This window comes from Pleurodeles waltl, chromosome 6 (assembly GCF_031143425.1).
Source record: "Pleurodeles waltl isolate 20211129_DDA chromosome 6, aPleWal1.hap1.20221129, whole genome shotgun sequence".
NCBI lineage: Eukaryota > Metazoa > Chordata > Amphibia > Caudata > Salamandridae > Pleurodeles > Pleurodeles waltl.
The window spans coordinates 1,092,915,107-1,092,929,789 of NC_090445.1; the positions used below are offsets into that span (position 1 = coordinate 1,092,915,107).

Here is a 14,683-nt window from a genome sequence, read left to right on the forward strand (position 1 = left end):
ACTTATTCCAATCATGCCTTATGAACACTCCAGATTAATATGTAGTTCAATAATACCCACAACCGAGGATGTCCCTTCTTTGTAGTTATTTTTGCTTGCCATTACTATAAAACTGTTTGGTATTAGGCAGACCTCAAGCTATATTACTCACAAAGATTAGCTGCTACATCACACTGGCAAACCCCAAATACGACCAGTCATGTCCGTCATTGTGGTAAATCGATGAGGGTCTGCAGCATGAAGCTATTCTGGATTCACATGCTGTGCATTACTCTGCCATCTACTGGTTGGGTCCAGAATTCTCTTGCAGTCTGTGTTTTTATGTGGTTGACATTGACTCATTGACCATTTTGTTATTATGCCCCTTGTGGTACCCCATTGAGAGATACTCTGACAAGGTCATGGTTTAATCTGCGCTGACATTATTTTGAATCGTTGTTTGTCCTTGTGGAAAATTAATTGTGAGGTTTCTCGCCTAATATTTGCATACTGTCACGTTCAGGTTGTGTCTTGATTATTTGGAAAACCTTTCAGTGAAGGGGAGCGTGTTGCTCATTTGAGTATGGATGCTTTCCAGAAATGTGCTTTCTCTCCTGTAATACTTTGCAAAGATGTTACCTTGTTTCTTTCGAACCTCCATTACAATGAAGTTAATGAAAGGGAATTCTGACCAGAAGTTATTTGTGCTCTTCCCTTGTGCCCAGGTCTGATCTTGAGCTCCAATTCAAGTGCTACCACCATGAAGACCGGCAAATGAACACAAACTGGCCAGCCTCCGTCCAGGTCAGCGTCAACGCCACCCCGCTGACCATTGAACGTGGGGACAACAAGACCTCCCACAAACCCCTTCACCTGAAGCACGTATGCCAGCCAGGCAGGAACACCATTCAGATCACGGTGACAGCATGTTGTTGTGTAAGTACAATCTTCTGGAATGTGAGGTCGTCCTGGAGTATATGGATTGAGGGACGGGGAATCTGGTGACTTTCTGTCCCTGATCTTTGTGCACTCAGGATTGAGTTTAAGTTTCAGTGCAATTAACAGCCGACAGTTGTGGTTGTTGTTGTGCTCTTTGTATGCTCATGGTGTGCATTCCAAGTTATTTAGGGCACAAATCGACTAGTATCTGAATGATGACATGTATTGTGCTTAAGGACTTGAATCCTTAAAAGAACCTTGTGGTGTGGCATGTCATGTATCTGTACACGTCTTAACAAAGACATTGAATATGCTGTCCTGGTTAAGATATGGTTACTCTTCTTTGTCAGTTCACACCACAACCTTATACTTTGTTTGAATTGCAAAAGAGCACATTTCTAAAGGCTTTCAAGCTAATTTTATTTGTCTGAAACAACATTTTATCCCTCTTTTATCAGAAAAGGATAACTTCAGGCAGCTTCATAGGCCTCAGTCTGAAACTTAGCTATGCATTCCTTTATAGACACAGACAGCAGACCAAAGATGTAATGTAGGTCCCCTGTAATCTTTTATTTAAAAAACAAAAACAAATTTCATCTCACCTTTGAAGCTGGGGCTGGTGCGTAGATGAAGAAATTTAGATACCTTTGAGAAAACTAAAGTTGACTGTCCAAAGGAATCAAAGGGCATCACTGCAGCTCACTCGCATGTCTTTTTTGGTGTTGAAATCTACTGCTGCTATTGTGGGGTCCTTATATATCTCACACTGCAAACTGACTGCCTGAAAATAAGCACTAGTTAAAACATGATCATTTGATACACACTAAGATGGGGCATGAATTCAAAATAAGGTCAACATATGTTTCTGTTATTAAAAATGAGAAATAGACTGTGTATTGTTTTGTGATTCACTACTGACAAGAAATGGGGTTGGCACATTCCGGCATTCAGAACTACAGCTGGCTTCCCAAAATGGTGTAATTATTGAAATATTTTAGTCTAATTCCAGAAACTTGTTTCAGCCCTCCTACCCTTTGTACTGCTGTGTTAGCAAGAAGGTCAACTTACAGCAACAAAGTTCCTTAAAAAATCTTACTGTGTCCTGGTTTTCACAACAAAACACACTTATGCTATGAATTGTTCAGAGTACTAGAATCCCTGCTCAGAGCATCTGCTGAAGAGCAAAAAAAAATCTTCCTGCAGGCAAACGCCAGTGTCATTCTGCCCCATGGCATCTCTGCTTCTGCATAGAAAAAAAGGCAGTCAGAAATGTTAGTCATTTTACTTTGCTCCTTTGCACTCTTCCCTTTCTGAGGAATGTTACTCTAATGAAAACCATACCTAAGCAAAATGTGTGTTGTCAGAATAGAAATGAAGAAGCAACACAATTCTGGTTGGCAATATAGTTAGAGGTTTATCAAATCCGGCTGGGAGGACAGATCAGCTCTGTAACTGAACTGCACTCAAACTGCAACATAACAGACAGTGTTTCATATAGTCTCAAAACCACAATGGACTCTTATTCATCAGTGACATGCTTATTAATTGAAGCACTTGCTTAGTACATTGTTATTTCTAATAATTTTAGCACAAAGCAATAGTTTTCTGCAAAAACATCTACCACACATTACAAGAATGTGACTGAAGTGGACCTGCTATTGATACATTTTTGCTATTAAGCACAGTGCTCTGAAGCATATCAACATTCCCTCCCTATGCGTCTGCTTCTCTGCAAGCTTAAAAAGCTTACAGCTTTCTCTTATATTGCTATGATCTACAATTTTTCTCAGAAATGTGTATTATAATGTGGCCTATGAGTCATGTGTGACCTTCCATTTCAGCTCTGTTACTAATTATGTTATCTACTACAACTGGTGTCTGCCTCTCACCTAGGCTCCCACACTGTCCCTGCTCCTTATTCTGACATTGTAAACAGGTTGGACCTGTATTTGTCCTTGACCACATACAATTCAGTACTTTTTCTTGCTGTTCCGTGCATAAGCAAAAGTGGGCCTTCTTTCTTTTCTATATTTTCTATGGCATCTGTCCTTAACATCCTCGATGCTTGGCAACTACCTGGGTAGTTTGATTAACTAATGTGCTACCTGTCATTGGTATTTTACATGTTGACTGTTGCATTATTAGGGCACCAGTAGATCAAGGAATCTGGGAACGATGCGCTTTAGAATAATGACTCACAGATATTCAGCTATTAGTCCTTGCTTTGTAATAGCAATGGGTGAAAGTTTCATCGTGATTGGTGAATCATCACCATAACTGTCCTACATGCTGGCAGTTATGAAAAAAAAAGTTCTGTAATCTTGAAACTATCTCTTTGACTGTTTTAAGACCTCTGTTTTAAAATTCTACCTGTATGATACCGTGTCCCTGATGCAGCATTCTTTTCTCCTTTGCAGTCACACTTGTTCGTTTTACAGTTGGTGCATCGGCCGTCAGTACGTTCTGTACTACAGGGATTACTAAAAAAGAGGCTTCTCCCAGCAGAACACTGCATTACGAAAAGTAAGTCAGACGTCTGAAAGCTGGAATACGAGAATCAAGGAAACCTGACCCTGATTTTCTCTCTAAAAAAAAAACAGAATTGTATTGCACTTGGAATGTTATTTTTGTAATGTGTGGAGTACTTTCAGATAGGGCTTTAGGTTTGTGCCTGGGAGATTTTTTATGTGGTCCTTCACGATTAGGGCCACAACAAAATCCACACTGCAGGCCTTAGAAGCTAAATCAATACATTTTATGAAACTAGTGGTAATGTTTGATAACTTTCCAACACAGTTAAAAGGAATTTCAGCAGCGTGGCAGCTTCAACAGGTAATGCAACTCTGAACAGTGAGGATGGTGTGGAGCAGACAGCAATCAAGGTGTCCCTGAAGTGTCCAATCACATTCCGTCGGATTCAACTCCCAGCCCGAGGTCATGACTGCAAGCATGTACAGGTAAGGTCTCTTCATAGCTAATGACGAGAGTCTGGAAGTAACCTTAACCCTTTCACTGCTAGGCCTACACCCCAGTGCAGAGCCCTTTTTGGCTATATGGGGGAATTAGAACTTAAGCCTCCATAACATTTTGTCGACATAAGCTATGCATGCCAAATTTGTGTACTTTTTTCCCCAAAATCCTAGGGATTCTAAACATACCTAGGGTTTGTGAATTTCCCTGGAGGGGACTGAGAAATTAGTCAAAATACAGCTACTTTAGGTGTGTTTTTGGAAATAATGGGAAAAAAGTGCTGCAGAAGAAGGCGTCTGTTTTTTCCATTAAAGTAGCATCAACAAAGGGTTTGAAGTGCTAAAGCCACCATCTTCACAGCTTTAAGGAACAGGCAGACTTGAATGAGGAAACCAAAATTTTCAACACAGTTTTGTCATTTTACTGGGACATAGCCTATTTTTCCTATTTTTTGTGCTTTCAGCCTCCTTCCAGTTAGTGGTAGAAATGGACATGAAACCAATGGTGGTTCCCGGGAAGCTATACATTTCTAAAAAGTAGAGAAAATTCTGAAATCAGCTAGGATTCATATATGTAGATCCTTCCAGGTTTTCCTGTAGAAAGTAATAGTTGAAATAAGAAAATATTGAAATTAATTTGAAAAAAGCAGTTTGTGTCTACGTTTTCATCTGTAACTTATCCTAACTATGACAGATTTTCGAAAGCAACATACTGTTACGTCCGCTGGACCTTTCTGGTTGCGGGGATATTTAGGGCTTGGAAGTTCACCAACAACCCTAGGTACCCAGATTCAATAACTGAGCCGCACCTTGCAATGTTTTTTCATTGTGTACCGATATACAGTAATTCATTTGGTAATCCTGTGTATTTCTGAAATAGGCGCAAGATATGGAGTTTAGAATCTGTGGTTATTTGCACATCTCTGAATTTGTGGCTATCCATAGTAGCATGTGAATTAGAGGGCATTTCTCAAAATGGCTTCTTTCCTGCATGTAAGACGCAAATGCGAGAAAACCAGTTGGTAAAAACACTTGTTATACTATTCTGTGCTCCCCTGAGTCTCCTAATAAAAATGGTACCTTACTTGTGTGGGTGAGCATAGTGCCCGCGACAGGAAATGGCCCAAAACACACAGCACATTTTTCCTAAAAAAAACCGACTCTTTTTTTTTTCAATGTACCTCTGTGGATTTTGGGCTCTAGGTCAGCCGGCACCTAGGGAAACCTTGCAAGCCTGTCCTTTTTTAAACTAGACACTTAGGGGAATCCATGATGGGGTGACTTATGTGGCTCTCATCAGGTTCTGCTACCCAGAATCCCTTGCAAACCTCACAATCTGTCTAAAACACATTTTCTTCACATTTTAACACAAGGGTGCCACAGTGGAGGATTAGCTTATAATAGGGCTCAAAAGTGGAGGAAACTCCATCACTTCCTCCTCTCGGAATTCACTGGTGTTATGGTTTGGACAGTCCCCTCACAGCTACTGCGACTTTGCAGATGCCACTTCTGGAAGCGCTGTCTAAAACAGCACCCAAATATCACAGCTTCCTCTTTGAAGAGACCCCACCTCGAATGCCCACTACAGTCGCTGTCTTAGGTGCAGAGCACTTCTCCATCACCCTATGGACTCAAGTGTATATCACAGCAAGTCTTTAGAAATGAGCAAAAACACTTCCAAGATGGCCACCTTGTGTCCTGCAGCGACAGGCCTGGGAGGGTTGCTGTGGCACCTCGCACGCATCCTCTACACACCAAACCAAAGCACATAGTTAAAAGACATTGTCATTTACAGCGCCAGTAGCTCTAACTCTCACAAATGCGAGACCTAGTGCATTGCAAATGCTTGTTTTATCCTTTCATGAAGTCCGTTTGTAGCCATTTTTTGTAGTAAATTATGAATCATTTTAAATTAAAATTTTGTTTTTCAGTTGTTTTAGGGTTTTCTCTTATTTTAGATTGATATGTGATACGTCCTTTAACTTCAGTTGTGTACATGAGGACTCGGCTGCTTTTTGGGAAGTGTTCTTGCTATGTAAGATAAATATCTATAATATATCAAATAAGATTGTCTGAAACTTCCACTAACATGTATAACAAAACGGAAGCACTCTGAACCATTATTCCTTGTATTTGGGTGGATCGCCTAATGTTTGTATCTGTTTTGAACTTCTTTCAGTGCTTTGACCTCGAATCCTATCTACAGCTGAACTGTGAGCGAGGGACGTGGCGGTGTCCTGTATGCAAGTATGTACACGCAACTGTCATTTTGACATTTGTTTGTTGCAATTCACTTGGTCATGGTGCACTGTTATGGATAGGGAGCATCGAGGGAACTAGCACTCTTGAGTAATACTGAAATCTTTGCCAGGTTACAGTTGATTTATTTAGAATGGAGCTTCATGTAAGTGAAATGTACACTCGGTGAATACATGATCTCATTTAAGTATTTTTACATAGAATAGAACAAAGCTAAATGTCAGAGTGTAGTTTCAGATTGCATCCTGTGCATGGAAGCAAATCATTGTAGTGGCATCAACACACTTCCACCATCTTTTTCTGCCTTTCTTTCATTGGTACCAATTTAACCTTCATTCATTCCGCCAGTAAGTGGCCGCCCCACATTCAGCCCTTTACTGACGCTCAGACTAGGTGGTTATTAGTGACATCCATACATAAAATGATGAGAGAGGCCTGCTGCTTCTAATGCCATTTTTCTGTCTCCTGTCGCTCCTACGCAGCAAAACCGCGCTATTGGAAGGCCTGGAGGTGGACCAGTACATGTGGGGCATTCTCAACGCCATTCAGAAGTAAGTGTTACTGTCTGTTGTAGTTCTTTTCATTGCACTGATTGCTGCATCGTATCAGTGCGAGAATCCAGAAGCGGTATTGCAGGATATGGCAGGCTCTCTGTTTTTGCTCTGTGTTTCTCTTTGCTGGCGGTATCCAGCCTGCCCTTTTAAGGGGATATCTGAGGGGTCCGTGGGACCCCATTTTACCCCTCCCACCCCCCCGAGGGGCTGCCTTTATAAGGCACACTGTAAGTGCGTAACCTTTTTGTGGCGCAATTTTAGTGCACCGACTAAAGGCATTTTTGCCTCTGCGCCCTCTGTTGCTGTCGGTAATACGACGCGAGCGCAGAGGCAAAGGGATTCCCTCATTTACATGGGGCCACACCCCCATGTAACCTAACTATTGTTATTACAGAAGGGGCCGCACAAGCGTCTGCTCCCCCTTCTGCAATACCAAAGTGTCCAGGTGGCACGCAAAGCAGGCGCAAACGTATGGTGCGCCCCCGGGGCACTTTATGCAATAAAGACCTGGTGTCTGCTTGAAAAAGGCTAAAATGTGTTCTAAAAAATGAAAGCGAAAATTGTATTTAGGTAACAGTGAAGGCGGAATATTTAAAGAACTGCAAAATGTCTTTGTTGTCTGGTGCCACTGAAATGCTGATAGCACTGTGAAAGAGTATGAGGCAGTGTCCACACTAACACATTTTTGCCCCCAGAGCCACCAACTTATAGTGGGTTCAGTAGATTTTGCTATTCTTCAGTCTAAGTCTGAGAACTAAGGTGTATAGTCAGTAGTATTGCTACTCCCTCTGTCCTTCCTCCTGTTTCTTTCTAGAATGTTCATGAATATTCTGTTTCTTTCTAGAATGTTCATGAATATTCCGCTTTCCGCTTTTGTTCGTTAATAGTGAATCCAAAAAGAGGCAGGCTGGGGCTCATCTCATTATCTGCAAGGGTACAGCCACATTTGTCCTACTTCAAGCTAAAATTCCGTGACGGTGCCGCCTCAGTAAACTGGGTTAGAAAGTTTGTAGTTAAAAAAAAAAACGCGGGACAGATTAAAAGGCTACTCACGCTACAAATGGGCGTACTTTGGAAAATCAATTATAGCTGTGTGCAGGCAGTGCTTTTAAATCCCTGGGGCTTTCTGGAGGGGTGTCTCTGCATCCACAGCTTTCTCTGCCCCACCTGAGAGGTAGAGTGAGAGAGACAAGCTGAACCTGGGTTTGCAGTCAGTAGGACACGTCATAGTAGCCATCTTCTAATGTTACGTAGCTAGGAGTGCTTTATGTCGCTATACAGGGAGTGCAGAATTATTAGGCAAGTTGTATTTTTGAGGATTAATTTTATTATTGAACAACAACCATGTTCTCAATGAACCCAAAAAACTCTTTAATATCAAAGCTGAATATTTTTGGAAGTAGTTTTTAGTTTGTTTTTAGTTTTAGCTATGTTAGGGGGATATCTGTGTGTGCAGGTGACTATCACTGTGCATAATTATTAGGCAACTTAACAAAAAAAAATATATACCTATTTCAATTATTTATTATTACCAGTGAAACCAATATAACATCTCAACATTCACAAATATACATTTCTGACATTCAAAAACAAAACAAAAACAAATCAGTGACCAATATAGCCACCTTTCTTTGCAAGGACACTCAAAAGCCTGCCATCCATGGATTCTGTCAGTGTTTTGATCTGTTCACCATCAACATTGCGTGCAGCAGCAACCACAGTCTCCCAGACACTGTTCAGAGAGGTGTACTGTTTTCCCTCCTTGTAAATCTCACATTTGATGATGGACCACAGGTTCTCAATGGGGTTCAGATCAGGTGAACAAGGAGGCCATGTCATTAGATTTCCTTCTTTTATACCCTTTCTTGCCAGCCACGCTGTGGAGTACTTGGACGCGTGTGATGGAGCATTGTCCTGCATGAAAATCATGTTTTTCTTGAAGGATGCAGACTTCTTCCTGTACCACTGCTTGAAGAAGGTGTCTTCCAGGAACTGGCAGTAGGACTGGGAGTTGAGCTTGACTCCATCCTCAACCCGAAAAGGCCCCACAAGCTCATCTTTGATGATACCAGCCCAAACCAGTACTCCACCTCCACCTTGCTGGCGTCTGAGTCGGACTGGAGCTCTCTGCCCTTTACCAATCCAGCCACGGGCCCATCCATCTGGCCCATCAAGACTCACTCTCATTTCATCAGTCCATAAAACCTTAGAAAAATCAGTCTTGAGATATTTCTTGGCCCAGTCTTGACGTTTCTGCTTGTGTGTCTTGTTCAGTGGTGGTCGTCTTTCAGCCTTTCTTACCTTGGCCATGTCTCTGAGTATTGCACACCTTGTGCTTTTGGGCACTCCAGTGATGTTGCAGCTCTGAAATATGGCCAAACTGGTGGCAAGTGGCATCGTGGCAGCTGCACGCTTGACTTTTCTCAGTTCATGGGCAGTTATTTTGCGCCTTGGTTTTTCCACACGCTTCTTGCGACCCTGTTGACTATTTTGAATGAAACGCTTGATTGTTCGATGATCACGCTTCAGAAGCTTTGCAATTTTAAGAGTGCTGCATCCCTCTGCAAGATATCTCACTATTTTTGACTTTTCTGAGCCTGTCAAGTCCTTCTTTTGACCCATTTTGCCAAAGGAAAGGAAGTTGCCTAATAATTATGCACACCTGATATAGGGTGTGAATGTCATTAGACCACACCCCTTCTCATTACAGAGATGCACATCACCTAATATGCTTAATTGGTAGTAGGCTTTCGAGCCTATACAGCTTGGAGTAAGACAACATGCATAAAGAGGATGATGTGGTCAAAATACTCATTTGCCTAATAATTCTGCACTCCCTGTATGGTGCTACCCTGATTCTTTTCAGGACGCCTGTAACTCTTGAAGGAGGGGCCGCAGTCTTTCCGGAATAACCCCTTTCTGAGGAGACCCATTTGTGATTACAGGGATATTATACAATTAAAAAATATGCCGACAATGTATCCCCAACTGCCATGGGCCAGGGCAGATTGAGCACTAAGGAAGACGGGGAAAACTTTCAGGGAATTTAGAGTTGTTCATTTCTTTAAAAACGTTCACCATATTAACATGTCTGTTTAACTGTTGACAATTGATTGTAACAAATATGTGTTTTATCATGTGTTTAAAAAAACATGCTTCATGCTACAGTAGCTAGAAAGAAAAAAAAATCAAATTCTGTTGACATAACACATTTCCTGCTCACTTTAAAACAGGGGTTTTGGGAAAACCTAGTAGCATGAACGGTTTGACTATTAATGGAGTGTGTCTTCTGCTTTGGCTCCTGTTAGTCTGATGTTATTGATATTTAACGAAGACTACATGTCTCATTTGTACATTGTCTACCTGAAACAAGACTGCACAACCCTCTAAGTCTGCATTCTGGCTATGCTCTGAAACGTTGGCCCTTCTGTATTTGCCCCAGAACGTACTGGGTGACGTTCTGCCACAGAACTTTGAGGCTCCTTTCCCCTGAACTGTGGGTGCAGGCAAGCTCTTGAAAATGTTTCTTATTCAAATAGTCCTGTGTGTTGCAGCTCCGAGTTTGAAGAGGTGACGATCGACCCAACGTGCAGCTGGCGGCCGGTTGCCATTAAGTCTGAGATCCACATCAAAGATGACCCGGACGGCATGCCCGCCAAGCGTTTCAAGACCATGAGTCCCAGCCAAATGATCATGCCTAATGTGATGGAAATGATAGCAGCTCTGGGCCCTGGGCCGTCGCCCTACTCCTCCCTCCAGCAACCACCCGGGGGCAACAATCCTGAATATGTCGGTCAAGGTAAGTTTTTACTGCTAGGTGTTCTCGTCTTGTGAAAGACTGATTTTAAAGGCAAAAATGTGCGTTCTCTATGTCAAAACTGGTTTCTCATGGAAGCCCAAACCTTGAGATGAGAGGGAGAACATCCTGCAAGTCAGTGCCCTTGGAACACTATTATGGTTAAGTGTTTCAGTAACATATTTGTGAATACCCTTCTCACTCTACCACCTAGCAAACATAGTAAAAGCAGTGGCAGCACAGAATTATCAACTCCTGCGGTCGTGGGCCATAACTGTGATCTTTGCAGGCCTTCACAAGGGAAGAACACAGTTCTGAAGCTTTATCAATTCAATATGGCTTCTCTGTCAACACTGTGCAAGGGAGAGTTAGAAAAGGAACGTGTTTTATAGTGGCATTCCAGCAAACCGAATGGACCTTTGATTGCTCCCAGTTGCAGACGTGAACGTAAGTAGTGACATAACAGATCCAAGTGTCTTTCAACCATTGCCCGTATTTTACAAAATGTTTGTATGTGAATAGCACTATTTTGCTATGACAATGAGCTTTTTTTAAGCACCTGGTTAATGCTTCTGTGACATGCACCTATCAGAACACACTGCCCTATATTACACGCTCAGCTGACCCCTCGGGCAACTAATGAGAAAGAACAAAACAAATTGTCCTTATTTTTGTCTCTTCTAGGCAACGCCTACCAGGGCCATGGCAACTTTGACTTTCCCCATGGGAATCCCGGAGGCACCACCATGAATGACTTCATGCATGGCCCACAGCTGTCCCATCCGCCGGACTTACCAAACAGTATGGGGGCCATGGATAAGCCCTTAAGCCACCCCATGCAAGAGTCTGTAAGTAACCTGCTTTCCAGATCTCATCTCTAACCTGTCTTCTCTGTTAATTTCCTTTTACATTAGAATTGCCTCCGTTCAGGGCCCTGACAGAATGTTGATATCTATCTTTCCTATCTAACTAAAGATTTGGAATATCCAAAGTGCAGTGTCAATATCAAAGTCTGAGCAGACATAACAATGAGATATGGAAGTTGCAAAGTTGAATGATTTGCATAGAATATTTACGTATTTTCACATTTGAACTATGACTTCTAGTTGATCATGCTTAACCGTTTACTATATAAAGAGTGTTTTAGTATCGTAGGTAACCATTTCCACATAAACCGAGACGATTTCAGTAATTTGCATCATCGGAAACCCTCGTACACGGGGCATGTACTCTGATTTCATGTATGACAAAACTATAGTAGAGCTAGTCAAAAGGGATACACTACATGCTTTAAGCAGACTGTTCATGTTATTTTTTCATTGCATTTATAGCACAGCTCCAGCCAAACATGCATGTGAGCACTTTAGCACAGCAGGAGAAGTAAAAAATGACTTTGTGTCTTCCAAGTCTCGGAAACCAAGACAGGAGAAAGGGCATTGAGAAGTCGTGGGAGGATAGAAAAAAGATGAGTGCCCACACCCTTATGGGAGTATACGTGCCACATGGAGTTTTTTTAGAAGATTTTAGGCATACATGGCAGATTGTAAGACGGCATGTTTGCATGTTATGAGAAGGCATGTGTGCCTTGGTCTCAGGGTGCGTGGAGTTCTTAGGAAGTGGATGGAAGTGCTTCTCTCATAAAATCTGCCAGAAGTAGTGAGTCTATCTCAATGGTTGAGTGATGGACAAGACCTTTTTGGTTATTCAACAGGTTTTGAAGTTTATTAATACTCGAGGAATCAGCAATATTAAATGACCATGATCATATTTCTTTGCATAACTGATCATCAGGGCATGGAAGAATGAATGGTTTTAATTGGAGGTATTTGAAGTCCTAAGGACAGCAGCTAGGGTTTGAGATTGATTCTCACCTATGCCCGTCTATGTGGGTTTGTGAGAAATAACCAAGAACTATATACAGCATTTTTGACGTTTTCATCACAGATATTTTTTTTTAGTGCAGGCAGTCTTTTATTATCTGATGCTGTGTGGTTGTAATGCAAGTTTGTCATCCAGGGATATGCTGTGAGACTTTTTTTTTTCCAAAGGGGACCAAGTAGGTGGAAATTCCATGTGGTCGAATTTTCAAGTGGTGTAGTAGGTAGAAGCTTTTCTTGCATAGCATTAAAATGTCATTTTGGATGCCAATTAAATTAACTGAAGCTGAAGTGTTCCAGAAACCCAGGCACTTTCTTTAGAGTTTAAGATTCTGAATATCAAATAGCCGGTTGTGGTCTTGCAATCTGATTAATGGTGATACTGCTAGTTTCGATATTGAGGGCAGTGACTTTATGTGTAGAGGTTGGAGAGATTGGGGCAAGGATAGAACCTTGGTGCCTTTTGTAAGGCAGAGAACAGAGGCTGCTCAGCAAGATTTCATGTTTACAAAACATGTGGAAAGTATTAAAATCACTTCATAACCTTATCTCTAAAACCAACACATTTGGGTAAGGTGCAGAGTGTGGTCTAGCGATCCAGAAACCACAGAGAATTGAAGAAGTACACAGCGATGTGTAGGATTGGGCCTACTTAACGATACTAATCTAACTTGAAGCACTGGCTTTAAATCTTTAAAATATATATATATAAAATATAGATATTCTTTTAATGGGTATTATGGCTGTTTGGATACTGTATTCTCTCTCCACCCTGCTCCTGGTTAGATTTTGGCGATTTGTGTTTATTATAAGAAAAACCTGTTGATAAACGAGCTTATGTGGCTCTTGAATGCCCAAAGCCATGTCATCTGCTTGAAATTCAAGACCTGGAATGCATATTATCTCGCGCAGCATAGTTTGTTCAAGAAAAAATGTCACTAATTTCCTTTTGCTGTAGAAAATGACAGCCCTTCTCTTACTGGCCAACAAGCGAATTTGTGTCTGTAGAACCAACTTGCTCAAATAGCCACAGCATTATAGCGAGAAAGGAAACTCCAACAATAGTAGATTTTTGTCTACCAAACATGAAGTTGGAAGGTGTCTTCTGTGCTGTAATTCAAACCTTTTTTCTGCGTTGTAAGCTTGAACCTGATTGATTTTGTTTTATAAATACCTCGAAAACTAGCATTGGGACGACTTTCCCATTTCTAATACATAAAAGTACAAAGTAATCTGCTGCTATAGGACCTGTAATACCTTACAGAATGTTACGAATAACACAAAAAGCATCAGTCAGGTTAATCAGTTAGCCATGTACTACAATTATTTTTTAATGCTAAATGTTTTCTGTGGATTTAGACCAAACCCAACTTTTTGTGCTACGTTCACATACACATGCTTTGCACATCCCGCCATCTAGTGTTGCGCTCGGAGTGTTACAAGTTGTTTTTCTTCAAAGAAGTCTTTTCGAGTCACGAGATCGAGGGACTCCTCCCATTTCGGCTCCATTGCGCATGGGCGTCGACTCCATCTTAGATTGTTTTCTTTCCGCCATCGGGTTCGGACGTGTTCCTTTTCGCTCCGCGTTTCGGTTCGGAAAGATAGTTAGAATCTCGGAAAATTTGACGGTATTGTTTGCGTTCGGTATCGGGTTAGTTACAACAGATCGACACCGATATTTTGAAGAGCTCCGGTGGCCCTTTGGGGTTTTTTCGATCCCCCGTCGGGGCCTGGTCGGCCCGACCACATGTCTCTTCAAGGCTGATGGAACGGACCCCATTCCGCTTCTGCCCCAAATGCCACAACAAGTATCCTTATACAGATCAGCATCTGGTCTGTAACTTGTGTTTGTCTCCAGAACACAGAGAAGATACTTGTGAAGCCTGTCGAGCGTTTCGGTCGAGAAAGACATTAAGAGACCGAAGATCAAGAAGACTGCAAATGGCGTCGGCGCCGACAGGACAAAGACACTTCGAGGAGGAAGAAGAAACCTTCTCCATCCAGGAGTCGGACTCTGACGAGCTTGATCCCAAAGAAACGCCTAAAACCGTGATTAAGACGTCGACACACAAAACTCACGACAAGACCACAAAAGCCCAGGGGACGCCACCGCCAACAGGCCATGGGTTAACCCGAAAATTAGGTGACCGATCATCGGCACCGAAAAAGGGCACGCATGTGTCGAAGTCATCCGACTCCGGTCGAGATACCGGCACACAGCAACCTCGACCCCGAGACAGCGGGTCCGGGCAAGTTCGGCACCGAGAGGGCAGAACCGAATCAAGTCGGCACCGAGAGACCGGGACGCCG

The 14,683-nt window shown here is 42.1% G+C and overlaps 1 protein-coding gene across 8 annotated transcripts in view; it reads left to right on the forward strand.

The window, feature by feature from the left end:
• Window positions 1–14,683, forward strand: part of ZMIZ1 (zinc finger MIZ-type containing 1) — a 469,088-nt gene that overhangs the window by 418,342 nt on the left and 36,063 nt on the right. For 5 of the 8 annotated variants that reach the window (XM_069240178.1, XM_069240175.1, XM_069240179.1 and 2 more), the window contains 7 exons: window positions 705–915; window positions 3,336–3,441; window positions 3,715–3,875; window positions 6,067–6,134; window positions 6,629–6,697; window positions 10,240–10,499; window positions 11,181–11,344. In XM_069240178.1, the coding sequence (XP_069096279.1) occupies window positions 705–915; window positions 3,336–3,441; window positions 3,715–3,875; window positions 6,067–6,134; window positions 6,629–6,697; window positions 10,240–10,499; window positions 11,181–11,344 (1,039 nt within the window). The remainder of the gene's footprint in view (window positions 1–704; window positions 916–3,335; window positions 3,442–3,714; window positions 3,876–6,066; window positions 6,135–6,628; window positions 6,698–10,239; window positions 10,500–11,180; window positions 11,345–14,683) is intronic. The other 3 variants (XM_069240177.1, XM_069240182.1, XM_069240180.1) reach the window with 1 other exon arrangement.